Consider the following 25,215-nt stretch of genomic DNA (forward strand, 5'->3'; position numbering starts at 1 on the left):
TTCTTTGCTACTTTTTTGTTTTGATGTATGGGGGTTGATAAAAAATGTTATGTTTTATCTTATTGGTTTTGATTTTGATGCATGTTGTGATAAAAAATGTTATGTTTTATTATATTTTATATTTTTTTAATTTAATTAAATAAAAAAACTAATGTGACAAATGAGTCGGAAAAAATAAAATTTTCATATGTTGTGGATTAGGAGAGTTGGAAGAGAGAGAGAGAGAGATTAGATAGAAAAACTGATATGACAATGATGTGACACTGGATTGAATGAGTTGGGAGGGAATGACTCCTCCTCCTTTTAAGGAAATCTACATATAAAAATCATTATACTTATCATTCTCTTGCAATCGTACATGTTATATATAGTTCAAAAAATATAAATAAGTTGCTATGCATGTATTATTAGGTTTTCGTAATTACATTATCTTTACATATACATGATGCATTATAGAATCATATAAAGTTGAATAAAGAATAGCATAAGAACATCCACAATGTAAGTAGTATAAAAGTTGAAAAGGGTGATAACTATAATTGAATAGGAGTTTAATAGAGTGTTATGATGACATGGAGTAGAGTTGAAAGAAGGAGTTGAATGATCATTGAATGGTTCAATAGAAGAAATAAAGTGGTGATTATGATTGAATAGGTGTTTAATAAGTTGTGGATGTTGTTGTTGAATGATCATTGAACGATTCAATAGAAGAAATAAATGGGTGATTATGATTGAATAAGTATTTAATGAGTTGTGGGTGTTGTATAGATGTTTAATGGATGATGTGACAATCCATTGAAGTCTATAGAGTTCAATGGATTGCAGATGATGTAATAAAGAAAGAATTTACTTGCTATCGAGCATCCAAAAGTGTTACGGTGACTTCATTGACAGAATCCAATGTTGGCGCCGATGACATAGAGTTGATTTCTGTCACAAACCTCTCTTCTGCAAAAAATGCAGGTTGCTTAGGTGGAGGCAAATAGTTCTCATTACCCAACATAAGAACCACTGACGACATCGTGGGCCTATCTTCTGCATGATGTTGCACGCATAACAAACCAATATGCACTGCCCGTAGTACTTGAGAGGCGACACATGAGTCTCGCAGAGATGAGCTAACTAGCTCAACCGACTTTCCATCTTTGTGGAGTTTCCATGCCTAAGTAATTTCAAAGTAGGAAGTTATTAGCATAATCTAGGGAGCTAATAAGCCTTAAGGCTACAAATAACTTCTATCATGCATGGTTTAAAGTTAGTTGATCAAGCGATTAATGGGCTAGACTATAACTTGGGTGGGTGTTTCAGAATATATAGGCCTTGCCTCAGGTTCTTATTTACTTACATGTCCAATAAGGGTGTCGTTGTAATCTTGTTGAGAGAATCCTCTGTTTTTCTTCCCGCTCACCATTTCCAACACTAAAACACCAAAGCTATACACATCCGACTTTACTGAGAAAAGGCCATGCACTGCATACTCCGGAGAGATGTAACCACTGAAATGTAGTTTCACAACTTCATTGATATATGAGAATTTTAAATGAAACTAATATAATCAAATGAGAATAGTATTCTTACTAAGTTCCAACCACTTTGTTCGTGTTAGCTTCAGTCTCATATCCGCTAAACTTTCTAGCAAGGCCAAAATCTGATATCTTGGGATTCATGTCCTTGTCCAGCAATATATTGCCAGCCTTCAGATCTCTATGGACGATTCGTAGTCGTGAATCTTGATGCAAATAAAGAAGTCCTCGAGCAATCCCATTGATAATATGAAAACGAAGAGGCCAATCAAGCATGAGGCTTCTAGATGCATCTGCCAGATAATAGTCACTAAATTAGTTTATATACAATTATTAATGAAGTGTACTATATATCACAAGTGAAATGTGTGCGTCAAACCAAATATAAAGAAGTCAAGGCTTTTGTTCTCCATGTATTCATATATTAACATTCTTTCATCTCCTTGGATGCAGTATCCGAGAAGCTTTACAAGATTTCGATGCTGAAGCTTGGCAATACATCCAACTTCATTCTTGAATTCATCAACACCCTGTGACGAAGTTGCTGAGAGTCGTTTCACAGCTATTTCTCGTCCATCTTCAAACACACCCTAAAGATTCAGGTTACGGATATATTATTAGCTATCTTTCATATGTAAATATTAATTAATGTTTTTCACATAAAGAGGGAATGTATTTCATTACCTTGTAAACTGGACCAAATCCACCTTCACCAAGCTTATTGTCGAGAGCAAAGTTGTTAGTTGACTTAGCAATCATGGACAGGCTAAAGGCCGACAACTCTGTATCTTTATTCCTATCATCATCATTGGTATACTTCTCCTCACGTGCTTGCATCAAAACTACAAGTTCAGATATATAATTAGCGTGTCTGCTAATTTCTAGTAAAAAAAGAATTTGGTTGGGGTACCTTGTCTTCTCTGGCGAGATCTTTTTTTCTTTCTCCATGCTACATATAGTGCTATAACCAGACATACAAGAAATGAAGCAAGTGAAGCTGACACAGCTATGGTGATCGTTGGTTTCTTCTTTCGAGACCCTGAGCCATATTCTGGGGAAGTAGAACCTTTATACAATCCAAATGAATGACAAATGATCGTCAGGATGTTATTTTGTAGATATACAGATGAAATCGGAATCATATATATACAACTACGTACAATTAATTAAGGGTTTAATAAGAGAGATGGAGATGGAGAAGAGAAGCCTTACTTGGTAGTTCGGAAGCAGGCATTCTTAAGTGAAGTTCTTGTGTTTCATCATACACCCGAATATCCATTAGATCACCGAACCATAGCAAGCATCCGCTTCCACCATCTCTGATATCTAAACTTGCATAAGCTGTACAAGAGCAATTCTCTATGCAAGTCGTTTCACATTCACCAAGTGTCATGCTCAAATCATACACTGAACGATTTGTATCTGGGAATTTTACACCTGAAAGTGTACGAAATCCATCCCCATTCCCGCAAGCTAATGGTGTTATCCTTTGACACCCACTTGACCAATCTGCTAAATTCCATTCTTCAGTGCTACGTGGTTCAAAACCATCTAGGCAACTACAAGCAGGGGCATTGCTAATGTCGCAGTTTGCATATGAACCACATGTAGCATAACGTGCACAAGCATCAACACTACTTGCAGTCGAATAGGTAGTCCAATTTTGTGTGCGATTGACCCAAATCAAGTCTTCCATTTTGCCATCCGCACTCAAATGCATCCTCGAAATAAGCGAGTTGTTCACAAGTGCATATTCATAGTATATCTCATTCTCATTGAAAACAAACTGGTGTGTGAATATTGAATTTTCGCCTAAATTAGGCATGCCATTGAATGTAACACCATTCCATGGTCCGAATCTCGACACTGGAACCATATTATGCCTCTCAAAAAGTTGTGGGTACCCATTTGTATCCACCCGAAAGACATACTGACCTGCAGAAGGAGAAGGGTCATCATCGCTCTTCCATGACCTCAAGTATGTTTCTTTTCCTGTCACCAAATCCACGCCGATTCTCATTCCTGAGAGAAGGGTGTCTACAGGATAATCAAAACTTTGCCATATTATACTTCCCTGATCCCTCAGAACAAGATTTCCAGTATCCAAAAGCTGTGCCACCAAATCGCTACCCCTGTCAGATGCGGATGAATTTGATGACCAGATTACTGAGTTGTTACCACTGAGAATTTGGAGTGCACCCTGGCTAATTCTGAGCACACCAGACGTATCATTCAATGGATTCTCTGTGTTAGCAACCCACACCACCGTACGTGTTGATATCATCTTGTACCATATCCCTACGTACCGATTATTTGATGTGCCAGGTCTGAAGAACCCCATTTCAAAGATTTCACCAGCTGAAACAATGGTGACACCATCTGTGATGGTTTGATTTGCTGATATGGTGTCTACTGCTGCTGCAAAAGTTATCAAAATTGAGATTAGAAGAGTACCAAAGCATAAGAAGAGTATGGTAAGCTTCTCCATGATTGAGATCATATGTGGGTTATGTGTGGGTTTAAGCCATAAACGACATGGGTCAATAGAAACAAACTTTAGACCGAGGCAAAATTCAAAGACGACGGTCCCACTTGAGAGAATTAGCAACTGTTCCAAGTAACGCCATTTTTCGACAACACCCACTTGGGACTTGATACTTGATACAAAATGGTAAAAGATTTAGGCATTTAGCGCGATCGACTTGTCACGGAAGTTATAATGATTAAAACCAGAAGATCCCAAGTAGCCAGAAAGATAACATATAAATACTCGGTCACGATGGCCTGAGTGTGACGCGCGGGACTTGTGGGAACCTTGATTAGTCAATGAGTGGGCCCAAACAACCATTGATAGAAAATATCGAATGTATGGCGCATGTTGTTTGTTTCGTTACGTTACGATCTGAAATAAATAATATCATAAATTACCTGTTCGGTCACTGTTAGCCCGGCCCATAGGGTGTCATCCTGGGCCACCGCTTTATTATTGATCACTTGAGGAGGCGGGAGCCGAGCGGAATCGTTTGAAATTCGAAACGTAATTTTCGCAATGGAATTGTGCAATCATGTCGTATGCAATTCATGATCTTTGTTTCGAGTATATAAGCAGGTATGCATCTTTTTCTGATTGAGCTTTGTACTGTGTATTGATGTTTGTATGAATCTTGAGTGCTTTATATGTGTTTTCAATATTTGATTGGTGTTGCCTATAAAAATATACTTAAAGTTATAAACTTATGTGTATTATTGTGTTTAGCACTTTAGCTAATGTATGTCCTCTCTTGTAAATAGTTAATGTGTATTCTCTCTTGTAAATTGCTTTTTTTTGTGTGTGTGTAATGTACGATTTCAAAACTTTCATAGATTTTAGAGAAATTAAATTGATTTCTACGTTTTATCCTTACAAATATTCCTATTCATTAACATTATTATAAGTGTCAACATTCCATATTTTTTTAATCATCTCATTAAAAGTATATTATGAATATATCAAATAAAATAAAATTGAATGGTGAAATAATGACATGTGTAATCATATTAGTAGGTATGAATATTTGTAAGCATAAAAAATAGAAGGTAATCTAATTTTATAGATTTTATGTGGACATACTATTTTTTTGGTTCATTCCATATCATCAAATAAATAATTAATCCCAACAGACTATTGAAAGTAAAGTCTTATTTAAACACTTGGATTATGCAACAAAACATATTTAGGGCCCATAGATTCTACATTATTTTTGTTGATGCGTCTTTAACATATGCATGTAGAAAAGAAAATCAAGTACTTATGATCACAAAATGGATCTTAACATGAACAGATATACATATATTATCGAGGTTCTAATGTTGTCATCGTGATGTCATTTCCAGAAACTAGATAACATTGAGGCACCTTCCCTTTGGCAAAAAATGCAGGTTGTTTAGGTTGAGATAATGCACCTTCTTCACCAAACATCAAAACCACAGATGACATAGTTGGTCTGTCATTTGCATGATGTTGTACACATAAAAGACCGATATGTATTGACCGAAGTACTTCGGAGGCTACACATGAGTTACGCATATGCGCACCAAGCAACTCCATAGCCTTACCTTCTTCAAAGAGTCTCCATGCCTAAAAAAACCATAATACCCCCAACAAAATTAAATTAAATGTATATAGATAAATGATATTTCAAAAATATTTAAGAAAATAATCGTATTAGTGGAAATCCTTTCCATGTTGAGTTCAATAAGTAAAGAACTTACATGTGCAAGAAGATTATCGCTATCATTTTCATGAGAAAATCCTTGATTTTTCTTCCCACTTACTATTTCCAGCACAAGAACACCAAAACTGAAGACATCTGATTTTTCGGAGAAAATCCCATCTAGAGCATACTCTGGTGATAAATAACCCCTGTAAGAAAATTCGTGATTGTGAACATTTAAAAATTTGTCTTGAAAAACATATATATATATATATATATATATATATATATATATATATATATATATATATATATATATATATATATATATGTGTGTGTGTGTGTGTGTGTGTGTGTGTGTGTGTATAAAGAAAGTTGCATGGTTAACTAATGGATTCTAATTACAAAGTTCCAACTATGTTGTTCGTATTTGCTTCGTTTTCATGTTCTGTGAACATTCTTGCGAGACCAAAATCAGATATCTTAGGATTCATGTCAACATCCAGCAAAATGTTGCTTGCTTTAAGATCTCGATGTACAATTTTAAATCGTGAATCTTGATGAAGATAAAGGAGTCCTCGAGCAATCCCATGAAGGATGTGAAAGCGATCTGACCAACCTAGTACCGAACTTTTGATTTTATCTGCCCAATATAAGTTATCAGTATATGATTTACTTTAAGAAAAAATGGATAGCAAGCAAGGAGAAGAGGAATTAATTTAATGTATCATAGAAAGTAGAGCTATACCAAATATGAATAAGTCCAGACTTTTGTTAGGCATGTATTCATAAATCAACATGCTTTCATTCCTTTGGATGCAGTATCCCAAAAGCTTTACAAGATTCCGATGTTGAAGTTTAGCAATGAATTTAAGTTCATTCTTGAACTCTCCAAGACCTTGTCTTGATGTTTTGGACAACCTTTTCACAGCTATTTCTTGTCCGTCATCCAGCACACCCTAAAGATTGGAATATATATTTTTATGTACTTCAAGAAGTATAATCTGTTTTGCAATTATGAACAATAAATAGAACAATGGTTGGTTAATTTGGCTACCTTGTAAACCGAACCAAAACCACCTTCTCCAAGCTTTTTGTCATTTGCAAAATTGTTAGTAGACTTGGATATCTTAGTCAGGCTGAAAGATGATAACCCTGTATCATCGTCTTGGCTTTCCATGATATACTTTTCATCATCGGTTTCTGCCGTTTTATCTGCAAATGATAGCAAACCAAACTAATATGAGTTAATGAACGATTTGTGTTTAATATTGTTAGTGATCACTTTATCAAAAGTAATCATTAGAATTACCTCTGCAAATGATAGCAAACCAAACTAATATGAGTTAATGAACGATTTGTGTTTAATATTGTTATATTAGTGATCACTAATTTATCAAAAGTAATCATTAGAATTACCTGGTAATTGTACTTGGGATCTTTTCCTCTTGCTCCAAGTACCATACAAGATTGCTAAAATCAAAATAAATATAACAAGGATAGATAAAATCGGTACCACCACTACGATCTTTTGTCTCTTTTTGTTGGAATCAGCTTGTTTGGAGGTCAATTGCGGGATTGATGGAACTAGGAACAAAATCATAACAAGTAATTAATGGTGTTTAAAAACCCGAACTAACATGAACATTCAAAAAGGTGTCTTGCATGGTTATCTCTTTTTGATTTAACATTTGTATATTAAAGGCAAATTATATATGTAAATAATCTTACTTGTAATATTTAAGTCGGAGATAGCCATCCTTACGTATAGATCCTGGCTTTCATCCACTGTTCTAATATCTATTAGATCATCGAACCACAGCAAGCATCCACTTCCGTTGATTCTGATATCGATATTTGCATATGCTGTACACGAGCAATTCCGCTTGCATGCTGTCTCACATTCGCCAAGTGTCATGCTCTGATTGTACCATGAACGCCGAGTGTCTGGCATTTTAACATTTTTAAACACTCGAAAGCCATCTCCATTCGAACAACTTAAAGCAGTTCTACGGCGACACCCACTTGACCACTCGGAGGCACTCCATTCGTCTGGGTTGCGTGGTTCGAACCCTTCCATGCAGCTACAAGCCGGTGAGTTCTTGGGGTTGCATCTTCCATATGAACCACATTGTCCAAAACGGCTACACATGTCAATATCCGCGTTCCAGTATAGGAACCACATCTGTGTTCTTTCAATCCAGTTCAGTCGAAACGCGTCACCCTCTGGACTAAAGTAGACACGCGTCACCACTGAAGTGTTAACAAGTGTGTACCCGTAGTACACCTCCTTATCATCTAAAACAAATTTGTGTGTGAATAATGAGTTTGAAGTATGACTAGGCATGCCATTGAAAGTAAGACCGTTCCATGGTCCAAACCTCAAGAAAGGAACAGGATTTTGTACTTCTTTGAAGAACAACTGAGGAAACCCATTCGTATCCATGAATGCTACATACTTTCCTGGTGAAGGATCGTCAAGGCTCTTCCATGATGTCCACCGCCTATCCCTCCCAGAGACCAAATCCTTCCCAAATTTCATTCCGGCAAGAAATGCATCTCCAGGGTGATCAAAACTTTGCCAAATGAAACTTCCTTGGCCACTTTGATCTCTAACAACAAGATTTCCAGGGTTCAAAAGTTGTGCCACCGGATTTATGGTTGTGAGAGATATCGGGCCAGGGTTAGATGACCAGACAGTGGTGTTGTTGCTACCTGCGATAACCAATAGGGATCCGTTGATGTCTACTCTGAAGACACCTGACAAATCGGTTATTGGTTTCTCCCTGTTAGCAACCCACACCACTGTCTGTGGGGATTTGTTTTTGTACCATATCCCCAAATACCGGTTCGTAGAGTTTCCAGGACTGAAAAAACCGAGTTCATACATTTCATCAGCTGAAACAAGGGTATCCCCGTCCTGGATGGCTTCATCGGCTGCTATGGTGTCTTGTGCCCAACAAATTCTCAGATCAGACATGATCAGGAGGCCAAAAATTAAGAAATAATGAAGGACCTTCATTGAAGTTTTGTTTGGAGATTTAAATGTTAGTTCTTTTTTTCTTTGAACGGCTAACTGTTAATTCATTTGGAATATATGCATTTTTTTCAAAGAGTGTTAGATCAGAAGAAGACACTAAGGGTTGACCTGGTGAGTGATTCTCCAAGATTTTGCTCCAGAATTTGGACTTAGGCAGGAGCATGCATTTGGTCGACGGCACTAGCATCAAACCCCACTTGCTATGTCGATCATGACTGACTTTTTTGGAATTCAATTAAATACATTTTTTTTAACGACGGTTCCTCCACGGTTAAAGCTTTTATGAATCACTACTACAAAACAACCATGGTACAGTACCGATTGTTTTTTTTTTTTTTTTTTTTTTTTTTTTTTAAACCGCGTGTGTGGTATGATATCAACTTCTTAAGGTTTGTACACATTGATACTGGACACAAATAATATTTTATTGAGGACAAGATATATAAAAAGAAGAGATATCAGACAATTTAAAGTTTGTCGTCTTGTTTATTTTGAGGGCCATGTACGAAAAATAAAATTGAGCCCCTACACATAATTCATTTTATATATAAGCAAAATCCATTAATACTATGATAAGTCGATAATTGTTAAAAAAACAATTAAATAAACTATAATTGAACATAATTACAAGAATCGCGATGCTCTCATAGCAGTTTTAGCGGTAAAGTTGTTCATCAACTTTTCACAATCAATATTCCCTAGCATATTGGTCTCAATAACTATTATTTCCAAGTCATTAAGTTTTTCTTGTGACATTGTGGAGATGAAGTACAAATTTAACAACTTTAATTTTGAGAAGCTAGTTTCTATAGACGCAACAGTTGCTAGAATAATCATCAAGACTCTATTTGCATTAATAGCATTATTAAAAACCGACTTTTTTCATATATTTTAAAACATCGGTTGTGTTAGTAGTTTCATTCGGTAAGAACTTGTTAACCAACTTTAACTCTAGATAAAGTTAACTGGCGTCAATATCTGATCAACCACCTACTTAAGTATGGTAAGAACTCGTCAACCACCTATAACAACTTGGCAAGTTTAAGAGAAGGAGTAGCATCGTAGCGACTTATGACTTGGATTGGCAAAATTAAGATGTTGAATCGACTTTGGCTTGATGATGATACCTTTTAGTCAATTTTGTTTTCAGACTTAAATTACTAGTCTACTATAACAAATTGTATGCAAAAATTGGCCACCTCCACAACATTGGTCATGTGCGGTTGCCCACCTCGCATACCCTCAAAGACGCCCATGTTGAATGATTTAATGCACAAACAATTTTTGGAGAAAGGGATTTCACCTTACACTAAAAAATAAGACCATTCCTAACACTGAAAAGATTTCACATTACACTAAAAAATAAAAGCATTCCTATAAGACCAAATAACCCAAAAAAGTGACCTTATGCATGGAGATTAGGGATTTGAAGTAAGTTCAAAATTATTATCTCCACAAACATTTAAAAAAAATAATAAAAAAAAAAAGTAAAAAAAAATTATCCTTTACTAAAGGTTTTATTTGTTATTTTTTAATTTATTAACTAATATTTTAGTTTTTATGTTAAGTGTAGTCTCTGGTAACTTTATAATACATATATTAAATAAGTTGGTTGATACAGTATTACTATGATATTCAAAATTTTGTACCATTGTCGTATCAAGATAACACAGTTGATACTGCTGCCAACCAAACATGTTGACAACCAAATATATTGGCTACCAATTTAATTAATTCAGTTCGTAATATGTTGGTTGGTTTTATTTGGTATATATTTGACATCCTTTTATTATTTGCCAACCAAGCATGTTGTTCTAACATATCACATAATCAAATAACTGTATGGTATTTTGGGGTCAACTTACTAGCTCCGGCTAATCATACACCCTGCATCCTCCTTTACTTATTTTGAAAACCATTTAAAAAAAATCATTTGAAATTCTTTTCCCTGATTTGAGACTGGATTCACACGAATGTTCTTCCAATTCACTCAAACCAAGGCTCTGATACCATTTGTAGCATCCCCCTCCGGCACGTATCACAATATTGTCTGCTTTGGGCCACTCGTCACGAGGACTTCCCAAGGGGTCACCCATCCCGATACTACTCCCGCCCGAGCACGCTTAACTGCAGAGTTCTTATGGGATTTGCTGTCCTTACGACTTTAAAACGCGTTGTGTCAAGGAAGGTATCCACACCCATAAGCAGATGTGGGATCAGGTGCAACCCACCTTCACCCCCCATTATAGGGTTTGACGTCCCCGTCGAACACATCGGCCCGTGCCCTAACTCTGATACCAACTTGTAACACCCATAAAATTCATACCAAATTTAAACTTTCAAAAACATGTAAAATACCAATAGTTATTACAAAAGGTTTCCAAAATAGTTTCATATCAGAGTTCCTAGAAATCATAATCATAAATCGAGGGAGGTGTACGATCACGCCTTCGCCTTCCCGCGGTCATCCGCCGAACCTGAAACAATAATCGATAAATGTAAGCTCAAAAGCTTAGTGAGTTACCCCCAAAATACCAACCTCATATAACCATAACATATCATACAACAAACATAGAACAACCATGTATCTAGAGTCTACAGAGTGACTAGTCCACCCGCACCGGGCCTTCAGTCCACCTGATCCACTATCTGAGTCTTCAGTATGACTAGACCGCCCGCACCGGGCCTTTAGTCTATCTGGCCCACTCTCCGAGCCTCGGCACGTCTGGACCGCCCTCGCGGGGCCTTCAACCTATCCGGACCGCTCACCGGGCCTTCGGCCTGACTATGTCCCCTTCTGGGTCTGCAGTCTACCCGTTCCGCCCTATGTATGTTGGTCTACAACACGAAGCAGGACTCGCCTCAACCCAACCCCCATACCAATCAATCATGTGCACATAACAGATAATTATATAACAGTCCATATATAAACAAACCGATCTAACAGATCATATAACATAACAATATCCTAACCAGGATACCGACCTAAACTAGGTCACTAAACATAGCATCATCCTATATACCAGGATACCGACCTAAACCATGTCACTCAACACAATACCGTCCTAACTACCAGGATGCGGATCTAATAGATCAATAAACATAGCAAGCAAATACCAATACACACTTCGAGAAAAGGGCCGACCTTGGTGCCTTAGATCCTGTCGATATAGTGAGGATAACTCACCTCGAAATGCCGATCTGAAGAGATGAGGTCAAAACTCCTGACCACCGCCACGAACACCACCGCCTAAAACTTCATTGAAACCATAACAATCAGAGCTCAAGTTACCAAAATACCCTTTGAAGTCAAACTGGTCAACTCTCGGTCAAAGTCACTGTCCTGGTCAAAGTCAACCTTCCCGTTTGACCCTACTCACCGAGTCAACCTAGGGACTCGCCGAGTTCGTGAACTCAAAAACCACACAATTTGCGACCTGACTCGCCGAGTCACCCCATGACTCGTCGAGCTCTTCAATCCGAGTCCTAGCCTGTCTAACTCACTGAGTCCACTCAACTCTTTGATCTGCATTATAACCAGATGGGTTAGGGTTTGCGACCCAACTTGTCGAGTCCAAGAACAGACTCGCCGAGTCTATTTAAGTCATCCCTATTCAGACGATTTCATACCATCTCACTGCTTCCAACTCATAGATATGGACTCCTAGGGCTAGTTTCACACGTAAAGTTTCCAACTTTACGTGCATGCAAGGCAATATAGGCTCAACACAAGCTAGAAAGAAGGTTCAAGACAAGAATGCTCTCAAATGAGCAAAAAGGCTGATACTTTATGCCTCCATGGACCAAAGATAAGTCTAGATCTGAAGTTGCAACCCCAGATCTAGTCCCAAAACCCAAAATAGATTCCAAACATGCTAAAAAAAACCCCAAATCATCATCCATGAAAAGATATAGGAGGGTAAAGCTCAAGGTAACGACTTGTTACCTCAGAAATGTGCCCAAGATGAAGTAGATTCTAGATCTACACGAGTTCCTTGATGCTAGCCTCTTGATCTACAAGTTTCCTTCACTAGAATCACCTACCAAAGCTCAAAAACTCTCACCAATGGCTCACACTCGATTTTAGGGTTTATTGACTCTCAAGGGTAACAAGGAGGTTGAGGGGAGGACATAAGGTCCTTTAAATAGGGTGCAAACCCTAAGATTTAGGGTTTTCTCTTCCCAGCACTGAATCGTCGAGTCCAACCGCCGACTCGGCGAGTCAGGTCACGTATCACGTGCCCAACACACGTTCCGACTCAACGAGTTAAAGCTCCAACTCGCCGAGTCTACTTTTCCATTTACACATTACACCCCTAAACTCTTGCTTCCGAACTTGGGATGTTACACTGATTCTCGATAACCATGACGTGGTGATCCCACCACGACCTAGTGAATGGAATCTTCACGATTCTTGATGCTGACTTGGAGAATACGGGATATAGTAGAGTACCACATTGCGGTGGAGGTCAACTGTAGCACCTGGTTCCTGGTATGTATTTCATTCAATTACCTTGCATTTTGGCCTTGGACTCGGCGAGTTGAGGTCCAACTCGTCGAGTCGGAGCGTCTTGGACGTGGAAGTTTAATGACCTACTCGACGAGTCGGCGGCCGGTCTCGGCGTGTAGGCGCTGTCCGGAGAAAACCTTACTTTGAGGGTTTGCACCCTATTTAAACCACTTATTCAGCCTCACTTTCATCTCTAATGCTTCCAGAACTCCCCATAGCAAACCCTAGCCTTTTTTGAGAAGAATTAAGGCATTTTTGTGGATCTTGCTAGTTGTGACCATAAAGAGGAAGGTGAAAGACTTGGGGAAACAAGTGGAGACCAGGGGAACCCAAGTTTGTGCATCATCCATAGTTCATTGGAGGTATAAAGCTGTTATCTTGCCCTTTGATTTGATAGATCCCTTTTTGAGGAGATTTAGGGCTTTTATAAGCCATTTTTGGTGACCAACCATGATTGCAAGCATGGTTGGGGGTTGATGCTTCAGAATTAGGTCATTAAGGGAGTTACAAGGTAGTTAGGGGCTGCTTTTGTACCCATGTAAGGTCCCATGCATCATGAGGGCTTATTTTATGTCCTTTTAAGCTCAAAGTCCCATGCATGCATGCAAATTTTGTAACTTTACGTGATAGAACGATTGAAGTAGCTTAGATCTATCTTTTGGTCAAAGAGTTGTACGATAGAAATCGAGAAATGAGACATGGACATACTCGACTCGACGAGTCGTTCTTAGGACTCGGCGAGTCCGAGGCGAGACTCCCCTTTTCTGTTGGAGAGTGACCCAACGTATTGGACTTAGCCTTAGACCTGGAGTTCATGGGACTTGACGAGTGCTAGAACAGACTTGGCGAGTCCAAGGTAATCTCCTATTAGTTGAAGATGAACTCGACGAGTTGTTTATACAACTCGTCGAGTCAAGGACATGGCTTGTTCATCAGAAGAAGGTGAACTCGACGAGTTGTTCATACAACTCGGCGAGTCGGATGAAGGTTCATTCGTTGTTCATATAGATGAAGAACTCGTCGAGTCGTTGCTAAACTCGACGAGCAGAGTCGTGGATAAGGACAAGTAAATGGTTAGGGACTCGACGAGTTGACAGCCCAACTCAGCGAGTCGGGTCAACGGGAAGTTGACTTTGACTTGGATTTGGTTAGGGGTAAAATAGTTATTTTACCCTAAGAGTAGATATCAAATTCTGACTGAGTGTTTTGTGGGGATTATAGCCAGATGATTTCCAGAGCAGTAGCAGATAGAGGTCTCCCGCACAGCTTATCAGCAGCTACTCGTACGAGGTAAGTTACCTTCCAGTAGCGGTGCGTCTAAGGCCATAATGTCGGCCCACCAGTAAGAGTCGTACGATAGGTGATTATCTTTGTGATATTCACCTAGGATTACTATTACCTGATATGTTTATATGCTAGCACGATATGTGTTTATGTAACATCCATAAATTTTACGCCAAATTTAAACTTTTCAATCATAAATAAAAATCAAATAACATTGTTTACAAAATGTTTTCAAATCATTATCCATCAGAGTGTCCCAAAAATCATAACATAAGGATGAGGAGCAGTACGGTCACGCCTTCGCCTTTCCATGATCCCTTGAAGTACCTGAAACAATAAACTGAAAACTATAAGCCCGAGGACTTAGTGAGCTACCCCCAAAATACCAATACCACACTGACAATACCATATCAGTAATAATCAATCAATTAACATGCATACTGGGTCATCAGCCTGACTGGACCGCCCTACAGGGCCTACAGTCTATCTGAATCTATCCCGAGCCTTCGACATGACTGGTCCGCCACGTGGGCCTATAGTCTCCCCGGACTGCTCATAGGGTGTGTTGGCCTACCGCACAAAGCATGAACGCCTCAACCCAACCAACAAGCAAATACTATGTACGCATAACTATCATATACTGGCATATATAAACATCAAGCATATCTATCACTGGTCGTCAATCATAGAATTCTATCGTAACTAGACTACCGACCTAGGAGGTTACTAACTTACCAATCCCTACGGATCATAAGAGCATAGCATACTGTCTACCCTGATTCCGATCTAACAGATCATAACCACATATAGCATACCATAACAATAACAACTAAAGGGTCGGCCTTGGTGCCATAGACCCTATCAATATAGTGAGGACAACTCACCTCGCAGATGTCGACTCGGAAGGTAAGCTCCAACTCTCGGATCACTTGACACAGGCTCCACCACCTATAGAACAATATGCTCGTAAGTCCTTGACCTTATAAGGTACTCCATAACCCACTAGTCAACCCCTGATCAAAGTCAAAGTCCTCAGTCAAGGTCAACAGTCCATGTTGACCTCGACTCGCAGAGTACCCTCGGCTACTCGCCGAGTTCCTTGAAGCACATTCCAACTCACCGAGTCATTAGGGTGACTCGTCGAGTTCCTTCGATTCTCGAACAAACTTTAAGGCCACCCGTCGAGTTCCTACCTTGCAACTCGATGGATACACACATATACATATCCAGGAGAAAACTCATCCGACTCGCCGAGTTGTTCTTCAACTCGCCGAGTCTATGACAATCATAATTGGACTCGCCGAGTTGTTCATCCAACTCATCGAGTTCACGGTCATCTTCATGTGACTCGCCGAGTCAACCTTGCGACTCGCCGAGTCCATTCGGTCCTTTTCCCATACAGACCTATTTTGATCCATGCAGCGGCTCCAACTCACAGATCCAAGCTTCTAGGGCATGCTTATCACGTAAAGTTGCAAACTTTACGTGCATGCATGGCTTTAAATGCTCCAAATGCCAAATCTAAGCTCTTAATGGGGCTTCATGCCCAAGAGGGACCTCAATCACGACCAAAACTGTATCTTTATGCTTCTAGAATCCGAAGAGGGTCCAGATTTGAAGTTACAACTTCAGATCTAACCCATAGCTCATCATACCAACTTGATATTCCAACAAAACCCTAAAACTCAACCAATAGAGGAGATATATAAGGAAAATGACGATTTAGGTACCTCTGGAAGATGATATCTGAGATGAATGTTGATTTCCACACTCTAATTGCTCCAATCCCTCCTCCTCCAAGTCTTCTCCTTCAAAAAATCCTCTTTTCAAGCTTCAACACATACACAAGTCACACACACACACACGAATAAGGGCTCTCAAGGACTCCTTAGAACTGTAAAGAGGTCCAAGGGAGACTAAGGTCCCTTTAAATAGGGGTACAAACCCCGGGATTTAGGGTTTTATCTGCCAGCTCCTACTCGCCGAGTCCCAATATGGACTCGTCGAGTACGTCACTGAACACGCGATCCCACCCCACTGCTACTTGACGAGTAGGGAAATCAACTCGTCGAGTAGAGCTTAACCCAATACATCTTATTTAAAACAATACCTGATAATCGGGGCATTACAACTCTCCCCCACTTGAACTAGACTTCGCCCTCGAAGTCCGCTGGAATAAACAATGTCGGGTACTTCTCGCGCATCTCCGCCTCCGGCTCCCATGTCCACTCGGATCCCCTCCGATGTTCCCATTGTACCTTTACCAAAGCTATTTCCTTGTTCCGCAGAATCTTCTTCTTCCTTTCCAAAAAAGCCACAGGCCTCTCCACATAGTTCAGGCGATCATCGAACTGAATGTCATCCAACGATACCACTGCCTCCTGATCCATAATGCATTTTCGCAATTGCGAAACATGAAACGTGCTGTGGATCCGGCTGAGCTCCTCCGGAAGCTCTAGCCTATAAGCCACCCTGCCGACCCTGGCAACAATCCTGAATGGCCCAATGTAACGGGGGCCCAAATTTCCCCTCTTCCTGAAGCGGATCACACCCTTCTAGGGCGAGACTTTCAGGAGGACCATGTCACCCACTTGAAATTCCAGCTCAGATCGGCGTTGGTCGGCATAACTTTTCTGTCGGCTCTGAGTGGTCTGCAGTCGCTGTCTAATCTGCTGTATCATTTCGGTAGTTTGCAGGACTATCTCTGTCCGACCCATTACCCTGTGCCCAACCTTGCCCCAGCAGACTGGGGTCCTACACTTCCGCCCATACAACAGCTCAAAAGGCGGGGCGCCAATACTAGAATGATAGCTGTTGTTGTAGGTGAACTCTGCAAGCGGTAGGTGGGAATCCCAACTCCCACCGAAATCAATGACGTACGCCCTCAACATATCCTCGAGGTTCTGAATGGTCCGCTCACTCTACCCATCAGTCTGCAGATGGAACGCCGTGCTAAAATGCAGTCTCGTACCTACTTCCTCGTGGAACTTCTGCCAAAAACGAGAAGTAAATCTGACATCCCGATCGGACACAATGGAAACTGGGACCCCATGGCGAGAGACAATCTCACGGACGCACAGGTCGGCCAACTTCTCTACCGACGAACTCTCCCGTATGGCTAGGAAATGGGCGCTCTTGGTCAATTGATCCACGATGACCCATATAGCATCGAACCCCTTTGCCGTCTTCGGCAACTTCGTGATGAAATCCATCGCGATCCGCTCCCATTTCCACATGGGAATCTCCAGAGGCTGCAACTTACCGTGCGGCCTCTGATGTTCAGCCTTGACCATCCTACAGGTCAAGCACTTCTCAACAAACCAAGTGATATCTTGCTTCATACCAGGCCACTAATAACTCAAACTTAAATCATGGTACATCTTGGTGGCTCCCGGGTGAATAGAAAACTGGGACTTATGAGCCTCCTCCATCACTGTCTGTCGGACCCCTCCGGTCATCGGAACCCAAACCCGAACGTAACGGGTCAAGAATCTGCGACTATCCTGAACAAAACGGGCGCTTTCGCCCTTAATCCTTTCCAACTTCTAGTTCTCCAGCCTCATAACCTCAATCTAAGCATCCCTGACCAAACCCACCAGCGGGGAATTCACCGCTATCCTCATACACTTGGCCAGGGTAGAGGACCCAGACTTGCGACTCAGAGCATCCGCAACCACGTTCACTTTACCAGAATTATAAAGGATCTCACAATCATAGTCCTTGACCACATCCAGCCACCTGTGCTGCCTCATGTTTAGGTTTGGCTGATCCATGATATGTCTAAAACTCTTGTGATTTGTGTATATAGTACAACGGACCCCATACAGATAGTGCCTCCAAATCTTGAGAGCGAAGACCACCGCTCCCAACTCAAGATCGTGCGTGGGGTATCTCATCTCGTGCGGCTTCAGCTGCCTCGATGCATAATCTATCACTCGTCCCCTCTGCATGAGGACTGTCCCCAAACCTGTGATGGGCGCATCACAAAGCACCACAAAATCCTCAACTCCATTGGGGAGTGTCAACACCGGCGCCTCGCATAAACATCGCCGCAGGGTCTCAAATGCCCTTTGCTACTCAAGGCCCCACCGGAAATCTACCCCCTTCCTCGTTAGACGAGTGAGGGGTACGACAATCTTGGAGAAATCATGAATGAATCTCCGATAATACCCTGCTAAAATCAAGAAACTCCTTATGTCTGAGGGAGACTTCGGAGTCTCCTACTGCATAACTGCCTCTACCTTGGCCGGATCGACCAAAATGCCCTCCTGGTTAACAATATGTCCGAGGAACTGGACCTCTCGCAACCAAAACTCACACTTCGAGAACTTGGCATAAAGTCGTTCTCGTCGCAAAACCTCCAACAGCTCCCTGAGATGCTCCTTATGCTGCTCTCAGGTCTTGGAATACACCAAGATATCATCTATAAACACAATGACCGAGTGATCCAGCATCGGTCTGCAGAATCGGTTCATCAGATCCATGAACACTGTCGGCGCGTTGGTGAGCCCAAACGGCATCACCACGAACTCTTAATGACCATAACGAGTCCGAAACGTGGTCTTCTCCACGTCTTCCTCCCTCACCCTTACCTGGTGAAATCCTGATCTCAAGTCAATCTTGGAAAACCAAGATGCACCCTGCAGCCGATCGAAAAGATCGTCTATCCTCGGGAGCGGATAACGGTTCTTCACTGTTAATTTGTTCAGCTCCCTGTAGTCAATGCACATCCTGTGCGAACCGTCCTTCTTCCTGACGAAAAGGATTGGTGCTCCCCAGGGTGAACTACTCGCACGAATAAACTGCTTACCCAGCAGCTCCTGTAACTGAGATGATAGCTCCTGCATCTCAGGCGGTGCCAATCGGTACGACGCCTTGGCGATAGGGGCCACACCTGGCACTAGGTCAATCCTGAACTCAACCTGCCTCTCCGGAGGCACTCCGTGTAACTCCTACGGAAACACATCAACAAACTCCCTCACCACCAGGACCTCAGAAACTGAGTCGCTCTCTAACCCCCGTATCTACCACATACGCCAAATAACCGGCACACCCGTGCTGAATATACTGTCGAGCCCTGGCTGCCGGACAAAACCCTGATCCCAACCTGGTGCCCTCACCATAAACTACAAGTTCTCCCCCACTTGGGGTTTGAACCACCACCCGCTGTCCCTCACAGTCGATCATGGCGCCAAACCGGCTAAGCCAATCCATCCCTACAATCACGCATACATCCCCCATGGGGATAGGAATCAAATCTATCGGGAAGGACACCCCGAAAATCTCCAACTCGTATCCCCGGAAGACCGCAGAAGCAGAAACCCCGTGCTCATTGACGATCGAAACTCGCAACGGGCACTCAAGATCATCTATCGGCACACTGAACCCTCTAGAGAAGGTCTGAGATACAAACGATCGACTCGCCCCCGAGTCAAATAATACCAAAGCGGGCAAAGGATTCACTAAAAACGTACCTAATCACAGGTACAATCAATAAGCATAACACAAATACAATAACTAAGACAGAGAATAGAAACGTACCGGCAACCACATCTAGTGCTGACTTGGCCTCCTCGGCCATGAGTTGGAAGACGCGGCCCTGAGCCTTTGGAGGCTCCACCTCCAATCCTCACAGTAGCTGACGCGGAATCCTGCACAGTGGCGAGCTGCGGACAATTGGTCTTCACATGACCAACCTGATGATACTGGTAACCAATCCTCATATCTGCTGGAGGGGCGGACTGAAGGCAGTCCCTGGCATAGTGCCCCTCATTGTTACATTTGTGGCACCCACCTCCCGCTCGATAAACCCCCGAATGAGCCTTGCCGCACTTTCCACAAGTGTGGCTCTGATGGCCCCCAGACTGTGTATCAGCGATCTTAGACCGCTTAGGCACCAGCTGAGAATGTGCCGGTGCCTGACGCTGCTCCTTCAGCTGCAGCTCTATCTCCAACTCACGCCGCCTCGCGGCTTCCTGAAGGTCAAGGAGGGTATCACAACGTTGTGTAGCCACAAACTGCCGTATATCCGTCTTGAGCATACTCAGATAACGAGTCATCTGAGACTGCTCTGACGCAACTCCGGGAAAAACATAGCCCTCTCAGTGAACATCCGGGTGATCTCCATCACAGACTCCCCATCCTTTCTCAATGTCAAAAACTCCTGAGCAAGCCGCTCCCGTTCCACGTGCAGAATGTAGCGGGTGCGAAACATATCCCGGAACTGCTCCCAAGTAATAGCAGCCTGCTGATCATCAGAATATGAACTTGTCGTCAATCTCCACCAGTCCTTTGCCCCGAGCCTAAGCAGGTTCATAGCACACTTGACCTTCTGGTCAGCAGGACATGAGCACGTGAAGAAACAACCCTGCACGTCAGCAACCACCGCATAGCCCTGATCGCATCCTGTGTACCATCAAATGTCGGGGGCTTCGTATTATCGAAGTCCCGGTACTGGAAAGCCCTGTCGGCTCCTCCCACAACCCCTACCGCAGTTACAGCCGAAGTGGCTGCAACGGCAGCTGCCTCTGCTAGAGCTGCATATCGCTCATCAAAGTACTCCACCATCGTGCTCTTAATCGACCCAAACATCTCTGGCAGCTGTGCCTGAAACACAACAACAATCTCATCGTGCATGATCTCCCGGATCCTGGCATCCAACTCCTCGGTCCCTATTTGAACCACGGGCTCAGGTGCTATCGGCACCTCCAACCCTCCGTCTCCCGACCCCGATCCTGATCCTGATCCGGATCCCGAAGCAACATGCCTCGTCACCACCATATTGATATATATATATATATATATATATATATATATATATATATATATATATATATATATATATATATATATATATATATAAGTCATCAGATAAATAACATAATGTCAGGAGACCAAAACACACAAACCCTAGGGGTTGTGATTTCCTCGCTACGCGTATGGATCCTGTGCTTTCAGTAGTACGGGCCCACACTACCTTCCACACCTACCCATATTTGTCTCAAGTATCACCACAACGCCCTAACAATATCATCAACATAGGAAATACGCTCAAACCTCACTTCTAGGGGAATACCAAATATCTTGCATCTAGTCTCACAACTTATCACGACCCACACATCCATGAAACTTCCATCATCCCCTGCAGCGCCAGTGTATGCTAGCTGCACATAACGTTGAACCCAATAGACTTTCGAATATCCAATCCTACCCGAAGGCCGAATCAACCTTCTCAGGCTATAAGGTCTTTATTATGTACAACCGTGATGCATACACTAAACATCTACAGTTATGATGTCAATTCCACGCACAAGAAACCCTAGGTTAATAGGCATTATGTAATCAAGCAAATCTATCATGCAATTCCTGAAGATCCCTAGCCTAGCACTAGCATGTTGTTCTAACATATCAGAATATCAAATAACTGCATGGTATTTTGGGGTTTACTTATAGGCTCCGGCTGATCGTACCCTCTGCATCCTCCATCCGACTCGCCGAGTTGTTCTTCAACTCGCCGAGTCTATGGAAATCATCATCGGACTCGCCGAGTTGTTCATCCAACTCATCGAGTTCACAGTCATCTTCATGTGACTCGTCGAGTCAACCTTGCGACTCGCTGAGTCCATTCAGTCCTTTTCCCATACAGACCTATTTTGAGCCATGCAGCGGCTCCAACTCACAGATCCAAGCTTCTAGGGCATGCTTATCAAGTAAAGTTGCAAACTTTACGTCCATGCATGGCTTTAAATGCTCCAAATGCCAAATCTAAGCTCTTAACGGGGCTTCATGCCCAAGAGGGACCTCAATCACGACCAAAACTATAACTTTATGCTTCTAGAATCCGAAGAGGGTCCAGATCTGAAGTTACAACTTCAGATCTAGCCCATAGCTCATCATACCAACTTGATATTCCAAGAAAACCCTAAAAATCAACCAATAGAGGAGATATATAAGGAAAATGACGGTTTAGGTACCTCTGGAAGATGATATCTGAGATGAATGTTGATTTCCACACTCTAATTGCTCCAATCCCCTCCTCCTCCAAGTCTTCTCCTTCCAAAAATTCTCTTTTCAAGCTTCAACACATACACAAGTCACACAGACGAATAAGGGCTCTCAAGGACTCCTTAGAACTGTAAAGAGGTCCAAGGGAGACTAAGGTCCCTTTAAATAGGGGTACAAACCCCCGGGATTTAGGGTTTCATATGCCAGCTCCTACTCACCGAGTCCTAATATGGACTCGTCGAGTAGGTCACTTAACACGCGATCCCACCCCACTGCTACTCGACAAGTAGGGCAATTAACTCGTCGAGTAGAGCTTAACCCAATACATCTTATTTAAAACAATACCTGAGAATCGGGGCGTTACAGTTTATGTGGTAGTAGTAAGGTGAAATAGTCCCCAGTAGTCGGGTGAAATAGACAGACGGGTATGTCAAGCACCCCATAATGGCTTGACCTGGGTAAGTCAGACACCCCATAATTGTCTGACAGTACATTATGTTATGCTATGTGTTTATTTGGTAGTAGTAGGGGGTGAAATAGTCCCAGGTAGTCGGGTGAAATAGCCCGACGGGTACGTCAAGCACCCCAGAATGGCTTGACCTGGGTACGTCAAACACCCCAGAATGGTTTACCCTGGGTAAGTCAGGCGCCCTAGAATTGTCTGACAGTATATTGTATGGTATGTGGTACGATGGGGGAATTCACAAAGCTTCGTGCTTACAGTTTTCAGTTTTGTTTCAGGTACCTCTCCAGCGAAGGGGAAGGAGCTGGCGCGGTAGGTGCACATCATGCACACACCTCAGATTCTGTACTATGAGATTCATTGGGATTGTACTCTAACATTATCACTATTTTACGATTGGGTTTTCAGACATTATACATTGTTTTATGAGATGTTATGATTCGACAATATTTTCCTACGAATGTTTAATTAAATTAATTAATTAAAACGAAATTTATGGACGTAAAAATTGGGTTGTTTCATCAACCATGATGTGGTGACCATATTTTGGTAATTATATATATTCCGAACATTTGGTTGATTCGATAGGGTAGATGGATTAAGGATGCAATTATTTACGATGAAAGACCCTTCCTAGAACACTTGGAGGGCATAATTCGACTATATATCAAAGGATAAAAGAGATTGGAGCAAGGATTCACATCTACGCATTCGGTTTTCTTATTTTAATGATGTTTAGCTTAGTTTACCTTTTGTTTATGTGTTTTCTAGCTGTGATTATAGGCTAATAACCCTTGCTTTTGTTTAGATTAGATGAACTTTTAATTACTATGTGTTGATTTCTTGTTTAATGGATTGATGAAGTTGGTTTTTGCTTTAAATATTGTTTGATAAATCTAAACCTAGCTTGTTAAAGTTCATATCTTTATTTTATCGTCTCAAGTTTTGTGTAATTAAACTGCTGTTGATTGCATGAAATTGATTTACCTAGTTTTTTATAATCATTAAATTGCTAGAGATAGGATTGGCCATATCCTAGTATATGTGATAAGTTAGTTGTTTAACTGTGTTAGAGAGCTGTATTTGATCATAATATTTGTTCAATTATTATACTTGCCCAAAGAAAAGTAATCTGTAGATTCTATCATTCAGAGTCTAAATTACCTTTAAAATTAATTTAGTGTCCTTAACTTGCATGATCATTGGGGTTAAAGTTGTTAAATTCACTTATGCTAGTCAGTCTGACCATGATGACTGGTTAATTTTATTTGGTAACTAACAGAATTAATCCATTGTCTTGAAATCAACCACAGGAAAAAGGATGGATTCGAATCTAAATAAGAGTATCTTTTATTCTTTGTTTTAAATAATCTTTGTAGTCATTAATTAGGTATTTTAGTTTAAGTTTTTTCTAAACTTGTAAAATTAGATAAAAGCCACACTTTTAGTCGCTTTTAGTAGTTATTTTATTAATTAAATACCGTTCCCTGTGATCGACACATGATTTACCCAAGCTATTCCATAATCTTACTAGGTACACTGCCTATAAATGCATAATTTAGCTAAGTAGTTAAGTTTATAAAATTAAAGCTAGATAGGTATATAAAGTGCACATCCATGCACGATCTCAAAGTGGGATACACAAACCAAATCCCAAATATGCCCTTCACTCCAGTTCTATTTCTCTGATTCCTACTTCTCCTAAGTCAACTCTCCTTGACTGAAACTGTAATTGTGCTATGACCAATGAATTTAATGCTTTACTTAAACAGAATACATTGTCATTGGATTTTTCGACATAAATTTAAGCCAGACATGTCTCTTGAGCGGTACAAAGTTCGTTTGGTTGTTAATGGTAAGTCACAAGAGTTTGGTGTGGACCAATGTTGTAAAAATCGTTTGGCGGTAGCTCGGCGGTCGACTAGCGATAAACGATTAATCGGACTAGGCGGGGATTAATCGGAGATTAATCGAGGACCCTTAATTCTTAATAAAATTATTTAAAAAATTAATATTCTCTAAAAAACTAAGTATTTGAAAATTTAAAATTTCAAAATTTCAAAATTTTGAAAATTTTAGTTTAATTTTTTAAAATTTGAAAGCTTAAAAATTTGAAAATTATTTTTTTTTGAATTTTTTAAAAATTTCCGCCTATGACCGCCGAGACCGCCAAGGGCCGCCAAGGCCGACTTTGACCG

General features: G+C 41.1%; 2 protein-coding genes across 2 annotated transcripts; both read right to left on the reverse strand.

The window, feature by feature from the left end:
- Positions 1-382: 382 nt before the first annotated feature.
- On the reverse strand, positions 383-4,232 carry LOC111917959 (G-type lectin S-receptor-like serine/threonine-protein kinase At4g27290). The gene is made up of 7 exons (XM_023913598.2): positions 2,736-4,232; positions 2,434-2,589; positions 2,208-2,365; positions 1,903-2,113; positions 1,579-1,816; positions 1,346-1,496; positions 383-1,162 (listed from the first exon to the last, which is right to left on the reverse strand). The coding sequence occupies exons 1-7, from the start codon at positions 4,021-4,023 to the stop codon at positions 854-856; spliced, it is 2,511 nt and encodes an 836-aa protein (XP_023769366.2). The 5' UTR covers positions 4,024-4,232; the 3' UTR covers positions 383-853.
- Positions 4,233-5,182: 950 nt separating this feature from the next.
- LOC122196537 (G-type lectin S-receptor-like serine/threonine-protein kinase At4g27290) lies at positions 5,183-8,978 on the reverse strand. Its single transcript, XM_042899466.2, has 7 exons — positions 7,448-8,978; positions 7,136-7,303; positions 6,774-6,931; positions 6,465-6,675; positions 6,122-6,359; positions 5,775-5,925; positions 5,183-5,640 (listed from the first exon to the last, which is right to left on the reverse strand). Exons 1-7 carry the CDS (start codon positions 8,736-8,738, stop codon positions 5,356-5,358), a joined length of 2,502 nt encoding a protein of 833 aa, XP_042755400.1. The 5' UTR covers positions 8,739-8,978; the 3' UTR covers positions 5,183-5,355.
- Between the last annotated feature and the right edge of the window lie 16,237 nt (positions 8,979-25,215).

This window comes from Lactuca sativa, chromosome 2 (genome assembly GCF_002870075.4).
Source record: "Lactuca sativa cultivar Salinas chromosome 2, Lsat_Salinas_v11, whole genome shotgun sequence".
NCBI lineage: Eukaryota > Viridiplantae > Streptophyta > Magnoliopsida > Asterales > Asteraceae > Lactuca > Lactuca sativa.